Source organism: Canis lupus, chromosome 24 (genome assembly GCF_011100685.1).
Source record: "Canis lupus familiaris isolate Mischka breed German Shepherd chromosome 24, alternate assembly UU_Cfam_GSD_1.0, whole genome shotgun sequence".
NCBI lineage: Eukaryota > Metazoa > Chordata > Mammalia > Carnivora > Canidae > Canis > Canis lupus.
Window position 1 is genome coordinate 47,922,867 of NC_049245.1, and position 19,149 is coordinate 47,942,015.

The following is a 19,149-nucleotide window of genomic DNA, read 5'->3' on the forward strand; positions in this document are numbered from 1 at the left end:
TTCGGGCCGAAGGCAGGGCCACCATGCTCGGTTCCAGACACCGGTGTCCGTGCCGAGGCGCTCGGGGCGCAGGAGCGTGGCCACCCGCACGGGGACGGGGCAGCGCCCAGCCTAAGTGCGGCTCCACCAGCGGTGGCCGGCTGAGTCGCCCACGGTCCCGAAGGGCGCGGACGGAGGGCAGGCAGGGGTCTCTGGCCCCAGGTCAGGGGCTGGACTCGCTCTGCGGCCTGGGGACGGGTGCTCGGGGCATCCCGGGCTCAGAGGACCCCGCGCGACACGCACAGGAGGCGGGGGTCCCTCGGCCGTGAACACGGGGAGGCGGCACGTGGCTGCCAGCCGTGCTCTGCCCCGCGGGGACCCGGCAGAGAGGGGGGCTGTGCCCGGACGCGTCCTGCCACCGGGCCCCGGGGTGGGGGGGCGCTGAGCACACAGGGACGTAGGGCCCACGGCGCGGCCGGCGGGCTCCAGACACACAGCGCACACGCGGGCACGCACAGGCCCCGATGACACGCAGCGCACAGACACGGACGGACCGGCTCTGCTCGCGGCAACGCCCCGGGGCAGCGGGGGGCAAGCGGGCACTGACCTTGGCGAAGGCTCCGGCTGAGGCTCCTTCCTTTAAACAGAAGCGACAAGACTGTTAGCAGCTGGCCCAGCGGGCGGCCCCCACCCCGTGTAGGGCCCAGCGGACCCGTGGCACCCAGCGTGGGCCCCGACCCCCAGACACCCCGAGGGCCCGGGGGGCAGGCCCTGCTCCGACCCGGGTTTGAGTGAGAATCACCAACACGGGCTACGTTTCAAAGAGGGCGCCGAGTGGCTTCCCCGGGGCGGGCAGCTGCGCCAGGCCTCCCCCCGTGTGGCCTCCCCGCGGGGACGCGAGTGGCCCAGCCCCGGGACCCCGCTCAGCCCGGGGCAGCTGCCCGGCCCACCCGGCCGTGGCCTCAGGACACCGACTGGCCATGTTCACCCTGAACTGAACAGAGGCTGGTGGTGGGGACGGCCCCCGGCTGACCCCCGGGCCTGCAGGTGACCCCCCCGTGCCCCTCGGGGCGTGTGTGAACCCTTTGTGGAGCCCGTGGCGTGCGGCTGGCAGAGCCCCGTGTGACGGAGGCGGCAGGAGGGGGCGCCCAGACCTCCTGCTTGGGGCTGGGGTCCCTGGGGACCGGCCCCAACCCTCCGGGCTCCCCCTTCATGCAGTCCAGGGTCACAGGGTGCAGGACCCCCGCCCTGATGCCGCATCCTGCCGCCGCCCTGGGGCGCCCTGGCCCAGCCTGGGGGCCACAGCCCATCCCTGTGCCTCTCCTGGGACCACGGGGCTGCGGGCTTCTGCCGAGGCCAGAAGTTAGAAGCTCAGAGCTGGGGGGCTGGGTACCCCTGCCTCGCCCCGCCCCAGGGCCCCGGGCTCCAGGGCTTATGGCCACCTCCCTCCCGTCCCCGCTTCCTCGTCCCGTGCCGGCCCGTTCGTGTCCCCGGATCTAGGGCCACCTACTCCAGGCTGACCTCATCTCAACATCCTCAACTACACCTGCAAGTCCCAGGCACGGTTCCAACGCAAGGACACACCCTGGGGCCACCAGGCCACCCAGTACAGTCCGTGCCCTAGAGCTCAGGACTCCTGTGTGCCTCACGCCCCGACACCCAGGCTCCACCGTCACAGCATCAGCCCCAACCAAAGCTCAGCGGCTCAGAGGACCTGGGATCCCCCGGCCTCGGTCATCCCAGCCACGTGTGATCCTCCCTGGGGTAAAGTCCTCCCCAGCTGGGGACCTGTTGCTTCTCGAAAACCAGTGATCTGCCCCCAAAATACAACAGGACAGACACACCATCCGAACAGGGAGAGGTTGGGAGGAGCAAAGGTCAGCCGTACCCAAAGTCTGACACTCAGCGGGAAACCGCGTGCGGTGCCAGCGCCTCGGCCACCTCCTCCGGCAGCACGCTGGGCCCTGACCACCCCCCAAGGCCGCCCCCAGGGCCCCACTACCAGGCCAGCCGCCCGGTCCCCCCGCGGGAGAGGACCACGGAGCTGGCAGCCGAAGCTGCCATCCCGGAGGCGGGAAGGACCCAGGTCCCGTGAGGCCTGGGAGGACGCCTCGGCCTCGCCCAGCTCCTGCTCGTCTCTGCCCCTGGTCTCTGCCCCACCACGGGCGGCGCTTTGCTCTCTCAAGGACGCGTACTTGGGTTCAGATGCTAATCCAGGACGATCCAGAATGACCCCGTGTTGAGATCCCTCCCTTAGTAACATCCAAGCAAGGGCCTGCTCACGGGGTCCAGCTGCGTCCCGGGACGTACCTCGGCGGGGGCTCCACCCCACTGACAGCTCTCGGGGGGCAGCGGCTGGGGGTCGCCCTCGGCCTGGGGGTCCAGGCGGCTGCGCACCCCCCAATCCCTGGGGCCGCCCTCCTGCCCGCACACCGGCTCTGGGCCCCACACTCCAGACTCACAGGCTGTGCGACCACAAGAACCAGCGGGCGTCCGTGCGATGCTCCGGGGCACCGGGCTGGCTCTCCCCCCGCCCCCCGTGGCCCCACCCTCTGTGCCCCCCGCCCCCGCCCCCACCCAGCCACCCTCTGGGGACGGGCGCCTTAGTCGAGGGAGAAGTGGAAAACCACCCGACCGCGGCCTGCAGGCCCGGGGCATCCCGTGGCCGCCTGCCCCTCGCGGGGACGCCCAGGGAGGACGGGGACCCCCGACCCCGAGTGCCAGCCCGGGGGCCCCTCTGCTGACCTGAAGGTGAGCCCAGATTTACTCTTGAGGTTCCGCAGCAGCTCCAGCTGGTTGAGGGGTGGGATCAGTCTGCGGCGAGAAGAGACGCAGTGAGCGCCTGCCCGCCTGGGCCCGGGGACCCGCACCCCTGCTCCCACCAGCGTCCGCGTCACACAGGGCGCCTGCGGCGGCAATGCTGGGGGCACGGGTGTGGCCTGTCCCAGGCAGAGGGAGGGGAGAGCTCCCTGGCAGCGGTGGCCCTCCGGGGACCGTCTGTGCCCTCGGGGCTGTGCCTCTCGGGGGCCGTGCCCTGGACACAGGCAGCGACCAGCCCGCCCCGTGGAGGGGCCCAGAAGGGTCCGGGGGACAGGTGGGGGCATGCCCGTGGCCCTCTCTGCAGACCACACGCTCCCCCTTCCCTAACATGGTGTCCCCTGCGCCCTCCCCCCGCCTCTCTAACCCCTGAACACCCCCAAGGGGCAAAGAGCACCCCAACATGTTTAAGGTCCCCAATCCCTCTGCAAAGCCGGGGCAGGGCCAGGGCCTAGAGGACTCCCTCGCCGGGCACAGAGGCCCACTCTGGGTGCAGACGAGCTGCCGGAAACGTGCTCGGATCCTTGGCAAGCCGGCCTGGCTCTGCAGCCCCTCTCCCCGCCCAGGTCACGCCCACCCGGGACAACCCCACGCACTCCCCCCACCTCCCCCCCTTCCCGGCCACTGGGCAGCTCCAGGCAGGACCTCCATGGAGGCCGAGCATAACTAAGTCCTCCCTGTGCAGCCTGGCCGCCCACCCCCAGCCACAGGACCAGCAGCCCAGGGGCCCCCAGTCTGCTCCCCACATGGGGGGTCAGTTCCCTCCCCCACCCACCCTCCGCCCAAGCCCGAGGTCTCACTGCTTTCTGCCCACCCCACTTCGCATCTCATTGTGAGGAAACACCTCTTGCCCCACTTGACCTCAGGGTCGCTCCTTCCTGGCCCAGCCCCCACCGGCTGACACCCCCCTATCATGCTGTGACCCCCCCACCCCACTTATGGCATCTGACACTGCTATGACCCCCACTCTGCCCTGTGACCCCATCCCTCCCTGTGCCCCAATCCTTCCCCGTGACCCCTACTCTGCTCTGTGACCCCCACCCCTCTCCGTGACCCCCATCCTTCCGTGACCCCCACTCTGCCCTGTGTCCCCCACTCTGCCATGTGACCCCATCCCTCCCTGTGACCCCATCTTTCCCTGTGACCCCCACTCTGCCCTGTGCCCCGACCCCTCCCTGTGCCCCCATCCTTCCCCGTGACCCCTCTGCTCTGTGACCCCCACCCCTCTCCGTGACCCCCATCCCTCCCTGTGACCCCCCCACTCCGCTGTGACCCCCACTCAAGCCCTCAGCAGGAGTCCCAAGCGCTCCTTTGAAGCCAGGCTCGAAGACTCCCCCCGAGCCTCAGCCCCAACCCTGTCCTCAGCCTCCATCCTTGGGGACCCCTGACCCCCCAGGTCCCTCTGGTGAAGCATCAGTGCCTGAGCCTATACGTGGCGGGAGAGGACGTGACCCCCCTGCACTGGCCCAGCCCTCACCTGCGAGCAGGAGTCTGCGTCTCCTCTCCCTCCACCCACAGGCCCCGCCGGAGGTCACCCAGTGGCTCCCCAGGCCTCCGAAGTGGGATCACGGCCCCCCCAAGTCCACGGCACTGGCAGCGGCCTCCGAGTCTCCTGGCTTCGCTCCGGCCCCTCCACACCCCTCCTTCCCGACCCCAGCGCCCCCGCCCGCTGCGGGGCCTGCCCTCGCTCACTGCTGCCCGGCCCAGCCCGGCTGCCCCCGCAGCCTCAGCAGAGCCAGGGCCCTGTCCCCCCCTCCCCCAGGGCAGCCCAGTCCTAGCAGGTCAGGCGGGCTCACGCCGTGGGCGCAGCAGAGGCCCCAGGACTGGACACGGGGACAGAGGTGGCCTCCCCGCTGCCCCTCGACCACCACCCGTGGGCCTGTGGGAGCCCGGACAGCGCCCCCATTCAGCCCACACACACGCAGGTCCAAGTTTAGGGACACGCAGAGGATGTCATGCCTTGAACACACACAGCAGGGGACAGGACACGGACGGGCAGGGCCACGGCAGGGACGTGCACACACACACACGTGAGGGCCACACGCAGCCCGTCACTCCAGGGCGGCCGTGGAGGACGAGGGGCAGCGGGCCGGCGGGAGTGGGGGACGTGTCGGGGGCATCCCACAGGAGACGGCAGCGGCCGGTCAGGGTCGGCTGGCTCCGAGGGGACAACTCAGCCACCCAGGCCAGGGTGGGGGTGCAGGTGCTCCACAGACCCCGGGGTCTGGAGAAGACGGGCCGAGGGACGACAGGACGGCACCCCAAGCACCCGGGCAGCCTGGGGCCCCAAGAGCCCCGGGTCGGCGGACGGGGAGGACACTGCCCGCCTCGTCCTCTGCGCGAGGCCAGGATGAGGCAGGGGCTGGGGTGGAGATGCCCGCGGGCACCGGCCCTCCTCCCTGCTGGGAACGGACACTGAGGTCCTAGCCGGCCCACGGGGCGTCACGGGCCACGAGCTTCCGGGCCCTGCCCCTGCCCGCCTGTGCGTGGACGCCGTCACCCGGCACGGTCCCCCCCGGGCAGGGAAGGGCCCACGGAGGAGCTGCGCCGTGTGCGGGGTACAGTGTCTGGGCGGCTCGGCAGCCCCGCTCCCCTCGGGTGGTGGCTGGGGGTCAGGCAGGAGGGAGAGCCCTGGGGACGCAGCGACTGGGGCAGCACACGCGGACGGCAGGCCCTCGGTCCTCCCGGGTCCGGAGGGGCAGAGCCCGAGCAGCGCCAGGGGCGAGCTGCCGGCCGAACGGGGAGCCCCCGGCTGGGGAGGCCGAAGCCCCGTGTCCAGCGGCTCTGTGCCCTGCACACGGGGCCTGTGGGGGGGCGGGGGGGCAGGGCAGGGACGCGGCTACTGAGACAAGGCAGGAAGCAGGACGCGGGACGGACAACGAGGGAGGACAGAGGATCCAGCCGGGAGAAGCAGCGGACAGGGGAGGGGCGGTCGGAGAGGGAGCCGGGCTCCAGGCAGGGAGGCCGTGGGGAGAGCAGGGCGGTGCCTGTACCCCCAGACCGGGCCCGGGGCTGGGGGCTCAGGGGGCACCCCGGACCAGCCCCAGACACAACACAACCACACCGTACACGCTGTCCATCCCATGCATCTCCTACCTGGAGGCCCCGTAGGTTTGAGTTTGCGAGCTTTCAGGGGTTTCCACACACACACAGAGGGAAAAGAACGGAAATTTTAAAAGAACGGGATAAGAAAAAGAAAATGAACCAAATGGTCGAGGAAAGTGGGGGAAACAACAAAACAAAGAAAATTAGCACGAGGGTCAGCCCGGCTCAGGCCCGAGTGGGGCCCAGGACGGGGAGCAGGAGCCTTCCGCACTCCCCGAAGCGCGGGGCTCGGAGCCTGCCCGCGGGACGGGCGCTGGGGAGGGCGGGGGGTCTACGCGGGAGGGGCCGGGGCCGTGGGGACGCTGGACCCTGCCTGCCCTGGCTGACTTGGGGTCCTCGGGGCGATGCTGGCCCGGCTCCGGGGCAGGTAAGGGGCATCCTTGTGCTGAGACCCCAGGGCTCAGCCTCACGCCGCAGGCGAGGGCAGGCCGGCGGGGGCGGGGGGTCCACCCGAGGGTCCCAGCCTGTCTCACCTCAGACCTGTCCTAAGCCAGAGGCTTTGCACAGACAAAGCCCAGGGGGCCGCACTCTCGCCCTGGGCCGCACCCGCCCTCGGGAAGGGCGGGAAGCACCTGTGGCGGCCCCTGGGCCTCCTGGCCGCCGGGCCTGCACCCACGGCTCCCCGGGGCGCCCGCGGGCTGTGTGCCCTGTGCCGGCCTGCACCCGGCTGCGGCCCCTCCGCACACGGAGGCCTGGGCCTCGGAGGACACAGGGTCGAGGTTACCCTTCCACTTCCAGAGCCCGGGGGCTCGCCCCGCAGCTCTCGGGAGGGCCCGTCTTCGCCGCGCTCACAACACTATGTGACCCACAGCAAGGAAGCTAAGCAAAGGGGTGGATGGAGTGAGAAATAAGAGCCACGAGCTATAAAACAAAAACCAAAATTAATACTGCGAAATAAATCACACACAGGACTCCGTGGAGAGTACACACGTTGTTTAAAAAAAAAAGAAAAGAAAAGAAAAGAAAAATCAATGAAAATAATGAACAACAGAAAAAATGGGTTTCAGAACAAACAGAGAATGAAGACCAGGCGGTGAGCCGCGCGGCGGGGTCCGGGTGGCGGGCGGTACCTGTACATGGGCACCGTCACCGTGCGCTCGTAGTACTGCCACGTGGAGTGCAGGTCCGTGCGGGACAGGTTGGTGGCATAGAACCTCCAGGCCGACTGCAGGGGGAAGCGGGCGAGGGTCAGACGCCTCCCGGAGGCCCCGCCCCTGCGCGCCCCCAGCCCCCGGCAGCCCCCGCAGCCCCCGCAGTCCCCGCAGGGTGGGCACGCGCCTCCGCACCCAGCACCCAGCGCCCTGCCTGCAGGGCCTTTCATCACCGGCCTCACCGGCGCTGGCGGTTGTGAGGTGTCGGGCGGTCATCCCCGACCCTTGGGGCACGACGCGCACACACAGGGGTGACCCCAGGGGCCGGGCAGGGATGGGGGACCCCCCCCCCCCGACCCGCCTCAGTCTGGCCTGAGCCTCGTTGTGGCCCCTCCTCATCGTGAGACACACACGACGCTCCGTCTCCAAGCGTCTGACTCGGGGCACAGTTGCGCCGCCGCCAGCCTCGTCCCCGAGGCCCCGCGCCTGCCCGCGTCCCGCCCTCCGCATGCCCCCTTGGCAGGCCTCACGTCCCAGCGGGGCTCAGTGCGTCGGTCCTTTCCACGATGGAAGGACGTCCGATTGCGCAGAAACACCGCAGCCTCCCCCTCCCCCGGGCCGGAGCGCCAACACTCGCGGGGAGGTCGCCGGTGTCCGCGGTCTGGACGCGGGTCGCCGGGTGCTCAGGCGCTGCCGACCGGGGGCCCGCCCGCAGCCACAGGCTCCAGCCTCTGCGCCTCCCCGAGTGCTCCCCACGCCGCTCACGGCCCCGCATCTCCCCGACCCGGAGCACCTGTCGCTCCGTACGTCTGCGCGACTCCACGCTCCCGGTACGTCCTCCCGCTCCGCGCCTTAGCTCCTCACCCTCTTCACCGTGTCCCTCGGAGCACGATTTTGATCGTGCTTTTGATTTCGATAAAGTCCCATTTATCTATTTTTCTCTCTTGCTTGGGCTTCGGTCTTGCACCTAAGAGACCAGAGCCGTGCGGACTCGCGCCTGCTTCTGAGAACTTCCGGCGCTGCCTCTCACCGCGGGTTTCCTGACGCATCTGGACTTCGTTCCGCTGGAGTCAAGCTCCGGCCTCCTCAGCCGGACACCCCGTAGCCGGACACCTGGACACCGGCTGTCGAAGAGCCTGCGCTTTCCTACCGGCGCCCGCGGCACCGCCGTGCGGGGACTGGCTTCCGGGCCCCCAATCCGGGCCGCCCGGGCATGTCCCGCGTGCTCGCGGCCCCGGCCCCGCTGCCCAGGCTCCTCCACGGCTCCTGCTCTCACCATAGGAACATGTGCTTTGCCATGCGATTCCGTCCGTGTCCGCCGTCCCTGGTCATCCCACTCCCCGTGGACCGGCTCCCACGTGCCCGGACCTCGCGTGCGTCCGTCACAGGGCCCGGCCAGTCGGCGCTGAGATGATCGCAGCCCCTCGCCCTCCGGAGCCCACGGGCCCCGGGAACACGTCCCCGCCCGGGCACTTCAGCCTGTGGCCGCCCCGGGGTCTGAGCGAGTCCCCCGCAGACACCAGGGCCGCGCCCGTCCCCACCTGTCCCCCCCCCCTCCGCCGCCACCGCGCCCCAAAGTCTCGCGCAGGCCTCCTGCCCGGGCCGCACCCCCCCCAACCAGCGCCCCCTCAGGGCTCGTGCTTTCAGGCGAGTTCTTCGCGGCCCCTTCGCTTGCCCTTTTCAGGGGTCCAAACGCCGCGCACAGCGGCCCAGTCGGAGCACCCGTTGGCACCTGCCCCCGAGGGCCCACAGCTTCCAGACCTCACGCGCCCCAACCTGGGGTCACGACGACACACTCCTGCTGTTCCCGACTTCTCTGTCCACCCAGACGCTCCAGCCAAAGCCTGGGGCCTCTCCTCCCCTCCCTCCCCGCTGCTGGGGTCCTGCCCCCACCCCCCCTCCCGGAGTCACCTCCGACCTCTGGGGCCCTGAGGACAGGGCTGGCGATGCCCCCTCTGTCTCCTGCTGCTGTTCAGAGCCTGCCCCGAGCACTGGGTGTGAGGACGCCCACCCTGATGGGCAGGGGCCACTTCTGACGGGACGGCACATAAGGCCAATGAGGCGGACACGGGCCCCGGCACCCCGGCCGCCAGAGGGTCACGGACCCGCAGATGCTTCCAGGGCATGGGGGGCCCGCGGCCTCCTCTCGGCTCCCCCCACCCCCGCCTCTCCCTCTCCGGGATCGGGAATCGCCCCCGGGCGCAGGACCCCCGTGCGGCAAGACCGCGCTCCCCCCACCAGCCTCCGAAGCAGGACCCAGGCATGGCCCTCCGTCCAGCAGCCCCACGGAGAAACATGCCCCGTGACTGCTCGGCACAAGGCCCGGGACTCCCACTCGGTGTCCAGCCGCAGGGAACACGTGCACGGCCTCACGCCGACCGCCGAGTCGTGACGGGAAAGGCGCCGAGGACCCTTCCCGGGAGAAGCAGGACGCGGGCACGCGGGGAGCGGGCGGCTCGGAGGGCAGGAGAGCAGGGCAGGGCCACACGTCTCCCTGTGCGACCTCCGCCCCGTGTACGCGCACGGGCCTGCGGGCCTCCTTGCTCGTCGGCACTTACACACCGTGGCCCTTGGGAGTTCTTGCGGCGACAGGTAAACACGTCCGCACACCCACAGAGGCAGATGTGCCCACGGGCAACGCCATCCTCGAAGGGGCCGTGTCCAGCCAGCCCCCCAGCTTCGGGGAGGGCCCCCCGGGCAGCCTGGGGCTCAGGCCCACTCCCAGGACAGCCGAGGACGCGCCGCCGACCGCGACCCTGGCGGGGGTCCTTGTGCAGCTCGGGCCACACGGCACACCTGCCCCCGGGTCCCGCTGGCTCTCGGCACCCTAAGCCCCCGCCACGCCCGCCATGCCCCTGCAGAGGAGCAGGAGCTGTGGCCCGCCCACGCAGGGGACGCGCTGGGGCCGGGGGCTCTCTGCTCCCCACAGGCCGGGAACCCCCTGCTCCCCGGCCCCCAGGGCTCACCTGGATCAGGCCGGCCGCCGGGTTCCGCCTCTTCTCAAAGTGCTTCTGCCGATGCTGCTCTTGGACTTTCAGAGCGAAGCCAGACCCCAAGATGCCCTGCAAGTCATCAGAGTCCCACGCGGCCGCGGCCACGGCCCTCCCCCGCCTCACCCCCGAGCCACCCGCAGACCACGCTGCAGAAAACACTCGGATTCAGAGCCTCTGGCTTCCAGAAGCTCGGAGGCAACGACCCAGGACACCCCCACCCAGAGAGGACCCTCCTCCCTGCTCATCTCTAAGGAGGCAAGTGCAGGCCCCGGCTCTTGGTGAGCGGCCACCGGGAACAGCAGGGTCCCCCCCACACACCAGCTACGGTGGCAGTTGACACAGCCATCGCCCCTCTGCAAGGGTCCCCTGTGACCTCTCACGGGTCCAGGTCAGCACACAGCACGACCCTGCTGGCCAATCTCAGGGCTGCGAGGACCCACAGTGAGCGACAGATGAGGACCCAGGAGTCACAGGCAGGACTTACCGCAGGAAGAGCAAAGAAGGAGACGCCAATGAGGGTGAAGGTGGCGGCCAGGAGCCTCCCGTTCCAGGTCTGGGGGTACTTGTCCCCATAACCAATGGTCGTCAGGGTGATCTGTGGGGCACCAAGGCCGGTCACTGAGCCGGGCCTGGCCGTGACCACCGTGGAGGCCCATGACCCTGACCTGGACGCTCTTCCTCAGCCCCCAAGGGCCTGGCACAGGGCAGGCTGGGCAGGCACAGAGGCCACCCCTCCCTCACCGCCCACACGAGGCCCAGTGAGGTCTGCATCTCAGCCTTCACCTCTGCGACACCCCTGCAACGTGTGAAACCCTCCAGATCCCGCCTCTTCCCCTACTTTCCAGGGCAGCTCACACTGGCCAGAGCAGGAGCCCAGGGGGAGGGAGCAGGGAGGAGGGGCGAGGGGAGGGAGCAGGAAGGAGAGGGTGGGGGGAGGGAGCAGGGAGGAGCAGGAGCAGGGAGGAGGGAGGGGAGGGAGCAGGAAGGAGAGGGCAGGGGAGGGGATCAGGGAGATGGCAGAGGGAGGGAGCAGGGAGGAGAGAGTGGGGGAGGGAGCAGGGGGAAGGAGGAGGAAAGGAGAAGGGAGAGAGGAGAGAGGGAGCAGAGAGGAGGGAGGAGCAGAGGGGAGGGTGTGAAGGACGGTGTGGGGATCGAGGAGGGAGGGGGCGCAGGGAGGGAGAGGGAGGAGGAAGAGGGGAGGGAAGGGGAGGAGGAAGAGGAGGAGGGGAGTCGGGAAAGGGAGGTATGTAGGTGAGGGAGTGGAGAGATTTGTAGGGCGTAGATAAGGGGAGTGAGAGGCGGGAGGAGGGAGGGATAGGGGCAAGAGGAGAGGAGGGAGGGAGGGAGAGGCGAGGGAGGAGAGAGGGGGTGAGGGGGTGGATGCAGAGTGGCAGCGAGAATAAGGTAGGGGAGGGCAGGAGGAGGGGAGCAAAGGGAGGGGAGGGCAGGGAGGGGAGGGTAGAGGAGGGTGTAGGTAGTGGGAGCAGGGGAGGGAGGTGCAGGGGGGGGAGGGTTGAGGGCAGGGGGAGGGGAGGTCAAGGAGGGGGAGGGGAGGGAGTAGGGGTGATGGAGTTAGAGGAGGGGAGGGGAGGAGGGAGCAGACGGAGTAGGTGGGCAGGTGGAGGGGAGTGGACCCCCCACCCAAGGGAAGAGGGGGTAGTATATGGGAGGGATAGGAGGGAGGGCAGGGAGGGTATTTGGTGAGGGGGGAAGGGATTGGTGTAGTGGAGGGGAGGGGAGGTGTGAGAAGAGGAAAGGGAGAGGAGGGGAGGAGGGGAGCAGACGGAGGGGAGGGCAGGGGAGGGGAGGGGATAAGAAGGAGAGGAGGGGAGGGGACGGGAGGGGAGGACAGGAGTGGAGGGGACAAGAGGGAGAGGAGGGAAGGGGAGGGGAGGGGAGGACCAGGAGGGGAGGGGAGGAGGGGGAGGGGAGGGAGGGGACAGGAGGGAAGGAGGGGTGGGGCAGCAGGTGGGAGGGCAGCTCAGCGGCTGCAGGCACTGGCCACCCCTCTTCCCCACTCACTCGGGTGCCCTGGTCACCCCAGGTCAGCCAGGCACACCGTCCCAGCAGCCCCGGCCATCCCTTGGACCCTGGAGCCCTGCCAGCGCCTGGACCTCGGCAGCTGGACCCCTGGGGGGACACCTGGGAGCAGGACAGAGGGCGGCTGGGCCCTTGCTAGACCCTCCTTGAGGGCCCAGCCCACCGGGACCCAGCACTCTTGGCCTCCGGGCGGGCCTAGACCCAGGTCCCCTGAGTGCAGAGGGAGGCATCTGGGGAGACTTCCTAAGAGGTGGCCAGAGCTGGACCTTGGGGAGGGAGGCCTGGAAAGGGAGGGTTTGCAGAGGCCCCTGCGGCAGGGAGAGGGGCACGGGTGGCCAGACAGGTGAGACCTGGGAGGCTGACCCCAAGGGGCCTGGACTTCCTTCTGCAGACCCCAGAAAGGACCTGTGGCAGGGGACTGGAGGTGGGCTGCAGGACGAGACAGAGGCCTGAGGCCAGTGGGGACTCCGGTGCCGTCGTCCAGGACAAAGGAGGGCAGGCTCTGGACACAGGTGGCGGGGTGTCCTCTTGAGGGGCAGTGGACAGAGGTTGCCTCCCCCAGCCCGGGAGCCGTGGTTGGGGGGCGGGGGGTCATTCGGGCACCTGCTTCTAGGAAGCCAAACCCCTGCCTCAACCCCTGAGAGGCCCCTGTGCACGCCACCGACCCTCCTCCCCCACTCGCAGAAGCCTCCCTCTGCACACCTGGATGATGCCAGCTGCAGGTGCCGCCCTGACTACATCCGGCACCTTCCCGCATCTGCCCAGTACTGCGGGGTCCACTGAGGCAGGCCCTGGCCAGCAGCTGGCACCGCCCTCAGCAGTAACATGGCTCATAAAACACTACTGTGCGTGGCACCGGATCAGCCGTGCCGCTTGCCCTTTCAGTTCCAAAGCTAGAGGCCGGTGGCCTTTTTTCCACATTCAGCAGGAAACAGAATGGTGGATGCAGGCACAGTGATCATTTGTAAGTCATCTGGAATGTTGGGGATGGCGTGCCCCACGTGCCCCTGTGCACACAGGTGCGTCCCAGGGGCCACACTCTTGACCCCCACCTCCCTGCTTCTGTGCCCGGTCGTGAGCTACGACCACCAGCATTCAGCCAGTGAGCCCCGAGCCCCCCCCCCCCCCCCCCCCCACTCCCCCCCACCCCCCGTGGCTGCAGTTGCCCTGAGCGTGTGCACCCCTGCTGAGCCCCGGCTGAGGAGGGGGAAGCCCATCAGCGGGAATGACCACCCATGTTGCAAAAAGAGAGAGGCTGCCCATGCAGGCTGCCTCTGCTCCCCGGCCTCTGAGCAGCCCTCGCGCCCCTCATGCTGTCAGGAGGGAGCCCCAGACTCTGCGGTGCCACCTAAGCTGGGCATGGCTCCTCCGGAGGGAGCCTCTTCTCGGGGCTCCACGTGATTGTGCAGTGGGCGCGTGGGGAGGGTGGATTCACAGAGGAAGGAGGACCGATTCCCAGGTATCATATTTGCAAACATATGAGCACAGAGATGGGAGCAGAGCCCAAGCTCCCCGGCGTCCCGGGACATTAGGGGAGACCTGTTGCCCTCGCGGTGTCCTGGAGGAGGCCCCTCCAGCGGGAGCACCACCCGCCGGGCCGGAGGGGAGCCTGGTCGGGATGCAGGCACCCCCTGTGCCTCCCTGAGCCCCTGCTCCCTTGTCTGGAGCACTTGCCCCGGCAGCTGTGTCACGTCTCCCAGAGGCTCTGGCAGACGAATCCCCTACTGAGGCTCGGAAATCTTTGTTGCCTCTGTTTAGGGTGTCCTCTCAGCAGCTGCCTCTTTGAACACGTACGTGCTCCATTTTGTGCCACGCACACCTCGTCAGGATGTCAGCAACCTGGTCAACAGTGCCCTCCACCCCTGCAAGCCAAGGAAGCCGCAGTTCATTGCAAATGCTCCGTTGGGGTGAATTCCATGCAAGAGACAGGAATTTCATTTACTTAAAAATAGATGGGAAAGCTTTCAGGCTCAAGCCATCTTTGCCAAGACTGCACTGATGGGATCCGGAAGAGAAGAGTGGAAAAATCCAGATGCACACAACACCCAGCTCCAGCCTGGAGAGGACCTGCGCGTGGCCGCCGCTGGGTGCTGTCCCTTCAGCACCCGGGCCTCGGGCCTCGCGCTCGCTCGCGTCCCCAGGAGCTGCAGGCCCGCGCCCGCGCCCGCCCGACCGCCGCCCTCCCCGGGCCCTCCCCGCCCGGCCACCCGCCCACGTGCTGGCAGCGACCATTGAGCTGAGAAACCAGCGGGGCGCTGCTGCCCATTCACGAAGGCCAACTCAGAGCCCTCAGCCCCCCTCCTGCCCCCAAAGTGCTCCTGCATGATGCCTCCCCATCAGGAGCCCAGCACACGGGGCCGGAGCCCACTTCCCGGCCTGGCTCCCCCGCCACTGTCGTGTCCCCCAGAGCCTGGCGCAAGGTCCACAGCGTGTGGTCCGAAGTGTCACAGCTGCTGGGGTGGGGCAAATTGAGTCCCTTTTTGGGGAAACCACATGGTGACGCTTCCCACAGCGAGTGGGCCGGGCACCTCCCGGAATGCAGCCCTGCGGGTCACGACGCTCGGGAGCTGAGCGGCTGCCCGTCCTGGGGGGGGGTCACCGTGAAGTTGGCCGGAGGTTCCGCGTCGGGCGGGGGCATTCCCGACACCCTGCTCGGGGAGTGGGAGCCGGAGCCCCTGGTGCGGCCCCAGCCTGATGCTCTGTTGACATCCTGTGGTCACACAGATGTGTACGTCCGGGGCTCCAGCCACAGGCGAGCTCCTGGGCCAGTGACCAGGGGGACACCGGGGACAGATGCTGAAAAGCAAACTTTCCCACTTTGCCACCACCCACCTCCTCCCTGTAGCAAGGGAGCCAGCTCCTTCCCCAAGCGCCGAGCCCTCAGGAAAACAGATGATCCTGGCAGAGGCCCAGAGGCGGCGGCACCGCACCAGGCCGGGAACAAGACTTAATTTGGGGAAATGAGAAGAGACAGGCTCTCAATCCCCTAACCTGGGTCAGGGCTGTTCTTGTTAATTTTGTCATTTGGACAACAGGAAGCGCCTACCCAGACAGAGAGCCCCAGCCTCCCCTCCAGAGAATTTTCCATTATTAGGAGGAGGAAGCCTGAATTTATCCAGTTCATGGGGGAGCAGGGCAGTAAGGACAAGATTTAATATGAAAGCATTGATTTTTTAAAAAACATCCTATACCATCGTCAATAAAAATTTAATTTATATATATATATATATATTTTTTTTTTGTTTTTTTTTTCAGGGATCAGAGCTCTCAACAAGCTTCCCGGCCCCTGGCAAACCAGCTAATCACATGAGGGAGCCGATTCAGATTTATCAGCCACAGATACTGCTTGGCACCAGGAATGCAGGTTGCCCATGACGAGGAGACGGCCGGGCAGCGAAGATGCTCCTGGACGCATCCCGACGCGCGGAGGAAACCACCACCCACGGTCGGGGCCTTCCCTCAAGGGAGCCCCCTGCTCGGCCGCCGCCACCGCCCCCACGGCCCCTGCCCTCCGCGGCCCTGCGTCCACAAACAGGCTGGTGTTTGCGAGGTCGTGCCCGTTGTCGTCTGGGCTCCACGTAGACGGCACCCGACCGCCCTTCCCACACCCCCGGGCAAATGAAAAACCTATGACAACCGTCCAGGCGTGTAGCGGCTAAAATACCAGACCCACGCTCCACAGTGACGGCAGCGTGACCAGGCCCCTCGAGCGTCTCTACCTGGCAGGCTCCCACGGCTCCCACGGCACGTCGACAAGGTCCCATGGGTTCCTCAGCCCTGGAATCCAGCCCTGCTCTGCAGCTCTCAGACCACCCCCTGCGCCCCCCGCCCTCCCACCGCTCCCCTCCCATCCCCCCCACCCCGTCCCAGGCACACAAACTGACCCTCAGGCCCGTGCAGGATCCTCTGTATGGGATCCCCGTGTACTGGGCCAGGAATTCTGCTCCCCCATCTCCTCGAGGAGGGGGGGGCCCTGCTTACAGGTCTCCCCAAAGTCCACACTGCCCTCCTCAGTCCCAGCTCCTCGTCATAATCTGAAGTTGTTACTGATTTGCTTGCATTTGCTTGCCTCCTGTTCATCTTCCCACTGGACACAGGCGGTGCACACACTCCCAGCCCCACGCACACACGCACACCCTGGTGCACGCACAGCCCGGCCCGGCCCACAGGGCTGCTCTTCAGCATTCCTTGAATGCCAGCCACTTTGTTCTAGGACTAGACGCCGCTTCAGCCTCCAGGCAGGACGTGCCCTCGCTGACCGCCTGGGCTCGCGTGGCTCGGGGGCTGCAGGGTAGTCCACGGGGGACGCGGGCAGCTGGAGCTCAGCGCCATGGAGACCGGCTCCCTGCCAGCAGAGCGGTCAGCTGCCTGCCCACTCACAGGCTGTCAGCGTCTGGGCCCTGGCTGCCCGCCCACGGCCGGCCCAGGCCCATCTGAGTCCTTGCTTGCTCGGCCAGATGTCCAGTAGGCTTTGGACGGAGTTGTCCGACCTGGGGCAGGGCCCAGCGGCTGTCAGAGTCCCCCACGCACCCCCCCACCCAGGACAAGGTCACCACCTGCTAAGCTGGGGGCCGGGATAGAAAGGCTGGACTCTCTGGCCAGCAGGCCCGGGGCCCACCGGCCGCCCAGAGCTGGGGTCCTCGGCCAGCACCAAGGGCTGTGCTGGGATGGCCCCGCTGAACCACCCGCCAGCATCCCTGAGGGCAGGCCCTGCAGTGCGCAGGAAAGCCCTCCCACTCCCACGGCCGAGAAGTACCGACCCCCGCACGTCAGTGGTGGTGCAGTTACACCTGGACTTGGGTTGCCAAGGTCTTCTCCTAAAATGCAAATGTTCCTGGTAAGTCAGCCCTCCGCGCTTTCCCATGAAACTGCAAATACAGGGATTTTTCTCCCTAAAGCTCCTAACAATACCCAAGCCAAGGGGTGAGCATTCCCATGGGAAAGGAAGCAGGAACCTCGGATAGTGGGAAGGAGGGCAACTGTCCCCCTGCCGGGCGCCTTGGGCCCACCAGCACCCGCGGGAAGGGCCAGGCTCCCCCAGCGGCCCAGGTCAGGCGCGTCAGCAGCACGTGATCAGAGCTGACCGCGGCCCTGCCCCTTCCCCGCTCAGGCTCTGGCTTGCTGACAACCACTTCCACCCCGTTCTAGAACAACGGAGTCTTGGCTGTGTTTCACGGTTTACGGGCTTCGTTTACACGCGCGGCTCTGGGCAGGCTCCGTCCCCCTGCCGAGCCTGGAAGTGGGGGAATAATAGCGCGGACACCCCAGGGCCGTTGGGACAGCGCAGGGGGCCCTGCGAGCCGTGAGCCAGCGCCTAGCAGGAAGCGCCTTACGTAACAGCACAGCAACATCCGTGACTCGGCTGCGGGGCTCGCTCTTCGCGCTCTGCGTCCTCAACCCCATGAGGAGCCTGCGCGCTGGGAGAGGCCAAGGCGGGGGCGGGGAGCACGGCAGCCAGCGCCCCAGGAGCGCCCCAGCCCCGCAGGGGAGCCTGCCCGGCCCTGCCCACTCGCAGACCTGGAGGTGAACCCGCCCTGGGCCCCTTCACCCCCGCCCTCCGCCTGTGTCCTCCGGATCCCCCTTTCCCGGCAGCCGAGCCTTGGAAGCCGGGGCCCGCCCGCTCGACCCACCGCATGGCCTACGGCAGCTGGCGGTCACCAGACCCCCGCAGGCCGGTCGGGCACTTGGGGCCGGCCCTCCCGCGGAGCCTGCGGGCGCCGAGCTCCCTTCCTGCCCAGGGCGCCCACCTCCACTTCACCCGGGACCCTCGGGAGACAGCCCAGAGAGGACGGCCCCACTGACCTCTCCACGCCCACCCACTCTGCCCACCCCTGCCTCGGGCCCCACTCAGCCCCCAGTCCGGGCCCAGCGTGCCGTGATGAGGCCGACTGGGCCTCCGTGGGCAGTCACGGCGCAGGACTCCCAGCCCCTGAGCCCGCGTCTCAGTTCCTCTTGACTCGCGGTCGGCCCCGACCCTGACCCTCCTGCACGGCCTCCCCCGATGACCCCACAGCGACACACCAGGAGCCGCAGGCCAAGCCAGCAAAGGAACCAGCACCCGCATCTCTTACTGACACCATTCTCTGCCCCCCACTGACTCACCCGGCAGGGTGGGGAGTGACCCGGAGACCAAACCCCTGACCCTCCAGCTGCCCCGGGACCGAGAAAGTGCGCAGCGCAGCCTGGACCCAGCCCGTGACAGGTGCCTCTCAGAGGCCGGGCTCGCGCTAGACAGCCGGCGGCAGGGCGGGTGATTGTCCACACACTCACACTCCTGCACATATATGCGTGCACATGTGCTCTCTCCTGAGCCGGGGGCCCTCCGCGGGTCCACTGGGCGGGTGCACACGCGCCCACACACCTACAGGCCCTCGTATACACACGGGCACATGCATGCATTCACCACGCCGGCTCCCAAGCCCCGGGAACCACCCAGATACACTCACGCAGGCATGCGGGTCTATACTGGGTGCACACCAGGGGCACACGCTTCGTGGCACGTCACTCGTGGTCCCACTGAGCCCCCACGGCTACTCACAACAACCAATGCTCCCTTGTGGGAAACCCCGAAATCCCGTTGCGGAGGCTCCGAAGCCACCGGCCAGGCACAGAACCGTCACTTCCAGGGCCACCCTGGGCCCCGGGGGAGGGTGACAAGATGTCTTCCACTCTGCGGGGAGGGCGCCGGGAGCCCTGGACAGACAAGGGCAGGAGACGGAGCAGATCTGGCCCACGCGGCAGGACCCCACAGGCTCGAGGACTCATGAATTTTTCAGAGGCACCCGAAGCGAAGACTGAAGCTGCCCTCAGGTCCTGGTGGGTCCTGCCCTAAATTATTCACAGCCCAGCAGAGTGGTAGCTCCCGGCCGGAGGCCATTCGGGTGCCAGCTCCCCGAGCCTGGGTCTGAGCTGGCCCTGTGGCCGCCAGGCAGGGCACCTCTCTGGGCCCCCACGTTCTCCTCCACGGCCCAGGTGCGCGAAGCCTTTGGGAGCGCCCACCTGTGTCCCCAGCGTGGGCCTGCAGCCCCGAGGTTGGGCCTCCGCACCCAGGGGCACCGTCGAGCTGTGCCACCATCACCCACCACAGCCCTGTCCGGCTCCCACAGGGCTCCCCAAGGTGACAT

General features: G+C 68.1%; 1 protein-coding gene across 21 annotated transcripts in view; it reads right to left on the reverse strand.

The window, feature by feature from the left end:
- KCNQ2 (potassium voltage-gated channel subfamily Q member 2) overlaps window positions 1-10,911 on the reverse strand; it is a 28,141-nt gene extending 17,230 nt beyond the window's left edge. For 4 of the 21 annotated variants that reach the window (XM_038572867.1, XM_038572861.1, XM_038572859.1 and 1 more), the window contains exons 1-7: window positions 10,727-10,841; window positions 10,470-10,580; window positions 9,959-10,054; window positions 6,972-7,066; window positions 5,893-5,922; window positions 2,725-2,793; window positions 587-616 (exon numbers count right to left, since the gene is read on the reverse strand). In XM_038572867.1, coding sequence (XP_038428795.1) covers window positions 587-616; window positions 2,725-2,793; window positions 5,893-5,922; window positions 6,972-7,066; window positions 9,959-10,054; window positions 10,470-10,580; window positions 10,727-10,756 — 461 coding nt within the window. In that variant the 5' untranslated portion in view covers window positions 10,757-10,841. Of the gene's footprint in view, window positions 1-586; window positions 617-2,724; window positions 2,794-5,892; window positions 5,923-6,971; window positions 7,067-9,958; window positions 10,055-10,469; window positions 10,581-10,726 lie in introns of all 21 variants that reach the window. The other 17 variants (XM_038572850.1, XM_038572849.1, XM_038572848.1 and 14 more) reach the window with 10 other exon arrangements.
- Window positions 10,912-19,149: the final 8,238 nt, after the last annotated feature.